The 6,611-nt window shown below is 37.8% G+C and overlaps 1 protein-coding gene across 1 annotated transcript; it reads right to left on the minus strand.

Moving 5' to 3' along the window:
- Positions 1-5,851: 5,851 nt before the first annotated feature.
- On the minus strand, positions 5,852-6,316 carry LOC139126567 (uncharacterized). The gene has a single exon (XM_070692637.1). It carries the CDS (start codon positions 6,314-6,316, stop codon positions 5,852-5,854), a length of 465 nt encoding a protein of 154 aa, XP_070548738.1.
- Between the last annotated feature and the right edge of the window lie 295 nt (positions 6,317-6,611).

Genomic DNA, 6,611 nt, shown 5'->3' on the forward strand with positions numbered 1-6,611 from the left:
ACCTGACAAAACTTGATATGCGTTCAGTATATTAGTGTATATGTCACACAATATTAATTGCCTACATTATGTATATCTTTGTATCTTTGTTATGCACAGCGTATATCTATGCAGATCATAAGTATATGTAGTGCAGATATTTGCACACCAAGTGTACGCCGTATATTTATATTTTATTAGTATACACACTTGTACACTAAATATATTCGACAAATGTACAGAATCAGTACAGAATTTTTAAAAAATCATAAAATAAGTTATTATGTAGGTTTTTTTTTCTCACACTCATGACCTGAGTGCCATTCGTCTAGAAAACTCTCATGGCCACTGTCCTCTAGGACCTCACGACCTTGAATTCAATTAATCATGTTGTCATGTAAGGGAGATAATTTTAGAGAAGTAATTAGCATATCAATAGACATTTTGACATTACTTAGCATTTCATATTAGTTCCCCTTTTAATACAGGAATGTTGACAAATATTTTCTCCGTTTTGAGAGAATTCAATTGCATCTATCATGTATAAAATACATGGATCACACCATAAGGTTACAATCAGTTACAGTAAAAATTTAGATATTTCTCTAAATCTCACTCGGTTTCTTCTCAAGTATGTCAAATCTTAACTCTTGACCTAGACGTACAAACAGTTCTTAAACACGAGACAAATTAAGGCACACCTCGATCAACACTCAAAATATTCACACGGGCTACTTGTCCTTCATTTTTAAAGTACTGCAAATCTGAGACAAGTCCTCCCTTTGTCTCAGCAGACACACTAAAAATCGTGTTTCACTCCAGAAGTTCCAACATTCTCTCGATATTGAATAACAAGCTAAGTGACTAACAACAGTGAATTGGACTCAACAACAATGCAAGGTCTACGATGATAATTTACAAACTGTCAACTGACCATCATACATCAGATCCGCCATCGTGGTGTTCACCATGGGCGCCGCCATCTTGTAAATAAATTACAAATTTTATTTACACGCGATGATACCCAAATTGTCTTCTGAAAACGGTCGGCAAACGCTGGAAAATTCACTTCACAAAGTTTATAGAGATACCATGATTTCAACTATGAGTCCAAAATGTCAATAAATCAGTACAGTTCACTCTGACACTTCATTGCTTAGCTCTCGTGTATGTCAATGGCACGGATTATACACTTTTACATCTCTTTTGGTGCAGTTTTCATTGAAAACTCTCAACAAAACATCGCCTCGTTTCGGAACTCATATGCCGTAATGTCACTCAAAGGTGGCCATTCTCAACTGTCCAAAACATTTTCTGTTGCGCAACACAGAAGTGATACACTTGTGTGATGTTTCCATGATAAGACGATACTTTCAATAAGAGCATCTGACATTGCAAAATATTCTGCGAGTTGCATAGATGTGTTATTATGAGTTAACAACAATTCTGTGCCAAAATATTAATCTAAAGTTATGGAACTACTTTTCGTTGTGCCTAAAAGTACAATATCAAGGTGAGGCGTTCAGTTTCTCACCAAGAATCACATAACCTTATATGGCCAACATCTGAACTTCTACAAATATACTTTTGTTACATGCTCCCCTGGTTTATAAAAGGTCGACCCGACCTTTGCACTGTGCCAAAAGTGAAAAATCCATTGAGGATTCTTTTGTATATTGTTCTGGATAGTTCAAAAATCCACAGAATACTACAATATACATTATGTATTCCACTATTCCACCGGAATCCACTGGTAATTAAGCAATAAATTACGTTGGATACGGAACATTTTTGAAAATCCCTTGTTTAATCCATTGCAAGATTCTGCTGGATTCACATGCAATCTATATATATATATATATATATATATATATATATATATATATATATATATATATATATATAATATATATATATATATATATATATATATCATAACATCCCTTCGTATATATTTTTTATGGCACTGTATTGTCAGATTATCTTTGCACTGCTCGCGCAACACTTCTAATAGAAGATTTTTTTCCAAGAGTTGCCAGCCTGTACAACTGGATGTTGTCTCACGGAGGACAACAACCTAACATTATCAGACAGTTTCATAATGCTCCGTCAAGACATCCTCATTTTTTTTGATAAATTCAATGTAACACCGAAAGACATATGTAACATTAGACTCAGAATAACTTAAGTTGTGGTGGTACCTGATCAGTACTGCTTGGGGAGCCAAGGAAGTTGACTGTATTGTTTTCAAATCCGCGAAACAGTCGGCTTGTTAAATAACTGATGAACACCTAGGAGATTTTAATGATGTTATTTCTTTGCTGTATATTAATTGTTATAAACTAACCCTGCTGATGTCATATCTTCATCATTCATATGACACAATCATAGAGAACCCATAATGATCTATTGCTTGCACTTGCATGACGTTACTTTACAACATTGCTGTATTTATTTCCATCCGTGTGAATTTAAACTGTCTCACTACTTTTGAATATATATATCAAAGGAATGTGTAAATGTTAGTAAATAAATAAAGGCAATACAAAGCAATAGGTATACTAAACTGATTAAAAAAATACACACAAAAACACTAGGAACGATTTTCCTGAGACGCATTCAAAGTTATCTTTAATACTGTCAAAAAGAACTTCCGTAACCTTGATAACTCTAATATCCATTAATGCTGTCACTTTAAATATGCCTTTGCTAGCTGTGAGATATATGGTTCATCAGAACAATTTGATATCTTACTGCTGTCATCCCTATTGACATATATACAAAATTTTGAAGTCATCTGTTGACCTGTTTCAGAGAAACTATTTTTGACAAAAACGGGAAAATAACCCAAAATACAACAGGCAACTAAAACTCTGCTTAATTAAAATCTCATGACAATTTTAAATTATAATAGAGTTCATTGTTTCACGGCCAAATCTGTGAAAATAAAACCAAGTGAATCAAGTGTCCCAAACAGCAAAATAGTTAAATTAAATCAAGGTAAAAATTAATGCTCTTTACATTATGTTGTAAATGTTGGCAATATGTTTTAAGGTATACATGTTTAGTTTTCCTAAATTATGTACATTTTATTTTGCGTCAATTGAGAAGTGCCAGCTAATGACTGTGTAATTCACCAAATTACAAGATCAACTACGTGTACCTTTAAATAGAGGAAAAAAATCATGTCAAGAGTTTCTTGATGAAAATGAAGCACTAAAGCTATCTACACAGCAAGAAAAGGCAGACACATGCCTGTAACAGAGGCTAACCAGTACCTGTGTCAGCTTTGAATTTACGGGGCCTGAGAATTTGATGGATTAAAAGTATACAATGCAAGATCCGAGGTACATGAATATTCTACATTGATTAAGGGTCATTAGCATGGAATTTTAATACCGAAACAATGCTCATTAATGTAATCTGCATATTTGAATATCATTATACCTCGCATCTTGCACTAATAGATTAAAAGGTGTAAACGTGTTGTAGAATAAGGCAAATTTTGATGAAGATTGGCAAAGATAGAAGCAGAAAGAAGCGTTATTGTTTGAACATTGAAACATTTCAGACCCTGTTAGAGATCAGTGTTCACAACACTGTGTAACAGCTCGAACTCAGCTTCACAAGAACCTAGTACACAAACACAACAAGACCAAACAGTAGATATTCTAGCTTCCCTACTTGAACAACAAACGCATGTGGAACAACATACTACCAAATAAAAACAATCAACCATTTGACACGTCTCACCAGTCAAAATGAATTTTAAGCGACTGATGAAGAAAACTCTGTTTTCGAAACGTAGCGCCAAAGGATCGATCGCAGTATCACGCTTCTCTCCGCTCCACTGCGGAGTAACATCAAGACACGTAGATTACGGGTACGTCTCGCCATGGCTAAGCAACATTTTACATAAAACAGCCAAACATGAGATGCACTTATATTATACACAATTTCATACACAAAATGCAAACAATCCAAATATGAACGATGTGTGGAGTTGCTTTCCCTTTACTACCTAACCTTGGAAATTGTGAAAATCCACATAAGCAACACGTTCCAGATGAAGAATATGACAGTGATTATTTTTAATAAATGTATAAATATGCATATTATGGGACTTATGATCACTTTCCTATAATCTAGATAAGGTACCTGGATTCCTAAACCACCAAAACGTGGTGGTAGACACAGACATCACAAGTCTAGCTTTGATATTTAAGTAGTTATGGCCATTTTAAGTATATGGCGGCCGTTTTGGACGCCATCTTGAAAATGACACGTTTCCGGTTGTCAGATTTTGGTAGACCTTTAGTATGTTATTAAGCACATTTGACTCTATAGAAAACCTTTGAGAAACCTTTTGTAGCAATTTTTTGGGGGTCAAACCATATTTTCAGCCGACTACATGGTCAATATCAGGTTTAATCAAAGCCAATGCTCCCTTCGTACCAATGATACTATCAATGACGCGGAAAAGAGTTTTAGTATCAGCACCAACATAACGGTCTCGGTGATAGGTAGCATGAGCATCCCTCAGTTTACTCACATACGTGCAACGAGCCGATTTAAAACGTATATTACAGTCTCTTCAATCTCCTGTCCTCACACAATGCTTGATACAGTTCAGTTCTGGATCATCGGCTGATGCTCTCTCTATTTCCTTGGCTGTAAAGGCAACAGGTACACTATTTTCTGCAACAGCTCTGGCGTAGTCCTAGTCATTTCTCTCGTCATGTTGATTTCTCCAGTTCAGCCTAGACAATGCAAACACTGTGAAACTGTAAGGCTGTAGACGTAGCAACCATCTTTTGATCCGGGCAGATGGTTTTGAGCACTTTGAAAATATGCACTCTTGTGGCTTGTGGTCAGTTTCGAGCTCAAACTCTCTACCAAAGATGTACATATTGAAACGTTCACATGACCAAACTAATGCTAATGCCTCCTTCTCAGTTTGGCTGTATCGCCGTTCCACATCCGTGAGACTCCTTGATGCATACGATATGACTCTCCATTCGTTGTCTTGCAGTTGCAATAAAATGGCCCCTAATCCATAAGGCGACGCATCTGCAACAATTCTTGTCTTACAGTCCATACGAAAGTATGCTAATGTCTCAGCGCATGTAATGAGTTCTTTCAATCTCTCGAATGCGGTTTGTTGTGCAATTCCCCACTCAAAGATTACGTTCTTGCGGGTCAGTCTCTGGATTGGTTCTGCAATCGATGATAAATCTGGAATAAATTTAGATAAGAACTGTACAAGACCCATGAACGATCTTGCCTCGCTGGCGTTCTTTGGTGGTTCCGCGTCTTGTACCGCTGCGACTTTCTCCTCACTCGGGCTGACACCCCTCTGTGTTAAGACTTGTCCAAAGAATGTCAACTTTGTCATTCTGAATTTACACTTATCATCATTTAGGGTTAGTCCGACTTCCTTCACGCGATCGAGTGCTGCAAACAGCTTCTCATTATGATCCTTGAAGCCTTTACCATGTATTATCACATCATCAGCTATGTTTTCCACACCGTCACAGTCACGGAATACATCACATATTATTTGCTGATATTTCTTCGGGGCCAAATTCACACCGAACACCAGTCGGGTATACCTATATAGTCCTCTGTGAGTCGCAAATGCCGTAATGTGTCGGCTTTCTTCACTGGTCGAATTTGATGGAAATCGAGGCAATTGAACACTGTACTGCCATTCATTCTTCCAGTAACTCATCTAAAGTTGTAATTGGTTGGCGCTCGCGTACTATGGCTTCGTTTGCACGTCTCATGTCAACGCAGATTCTGACATCTTTGTCCGGCTTGGGCACAACTACAAGTGGCGACACCCATCCGGTCGGTCCCTCCGGTACTTCCTCTATGATACCCATTGACAAAATTCGTCGAGCTTGGCATCAACTTTTTCCCGTAGCCCGTAGGGAATTCTGCGAACTTGCTGAGCGATCGGCTTCACAGAATCGTCAATATTTAGCTTTAGTTCATAGTCTTTCAGAAGACCGACTCCTTGGAGTATGTCTTTATATTCTCTACGAATGTCTTCATCTGACTTTTCATCCACAACACTGTTGGCGTGTATTGGCCCAACGCGGAGGAGGTTGAGGCGTTCTGCAGTTTCTCTGCATAGTAATGTTCTACCTCTACTTTTGATAACAACAAAGTCAGCTCTGCACCTCAATTTGTCTGGCGACATGATATCAGCAGTGAATGTGCCCAGTGTTGGCAATGGCTCTGTGTTGCCGTACGCAAACAATACTCGTGCGGTCTTGCGTGATGTACACTGGACTCTCTTCCTTTTCAGGTACTCCCACGTGTGTTGACCCATGAGGTTACACGTTGCTCTGGAATCAATCAAAATATCTTGTACTTCAACGCCTCCAATATTTAATGATTTAATGTTCAGACTGCTCACCTTCAACATAGTTGGCACTATCGTTCTGCTCATTTCTATTTCTTCCACGTCCTTGATTACGTCTATGTCTTCCTGTCTGACGTTGGTTTTCTGATGTCCTCTTTGGGCACTTTTTGAAGAAATGTCCTATCTCCTCACAGTTTCTACATTTCTGTCCCCTAGCTGGACAAGCAGGATCTCTGGCAAAGTGTCCTAGCTTCAAACAGTT

This window comes from Ptychodera flava, unplaced genomic scaffold (assembly GCF_041260155.1).
Source record: "Ptychodera flava strain L36383 unplaced genomic scaffold, AS_Pfla_20210202 Scaffold_101__1_contigs__length_297651_pilon, whole genome shotgun sequence".
In the NCBI taxonomy this organism is placed as follows: Eukaryota; Metazoa; Hemichordata; class Enteropneusta; family Ptychoderidae; genus Ptychodera; species Ptychodera flava.

Excerpts from the sequence above, each read along its gene's own strand:
- LOC139126567 (XM_070692637.1), bottom strand. The coding sequence starts at position 6,316 with ATGGGTCAACACACGTGGGAGTACCTGAAAAGGAAGAGAGTCCAGTGT.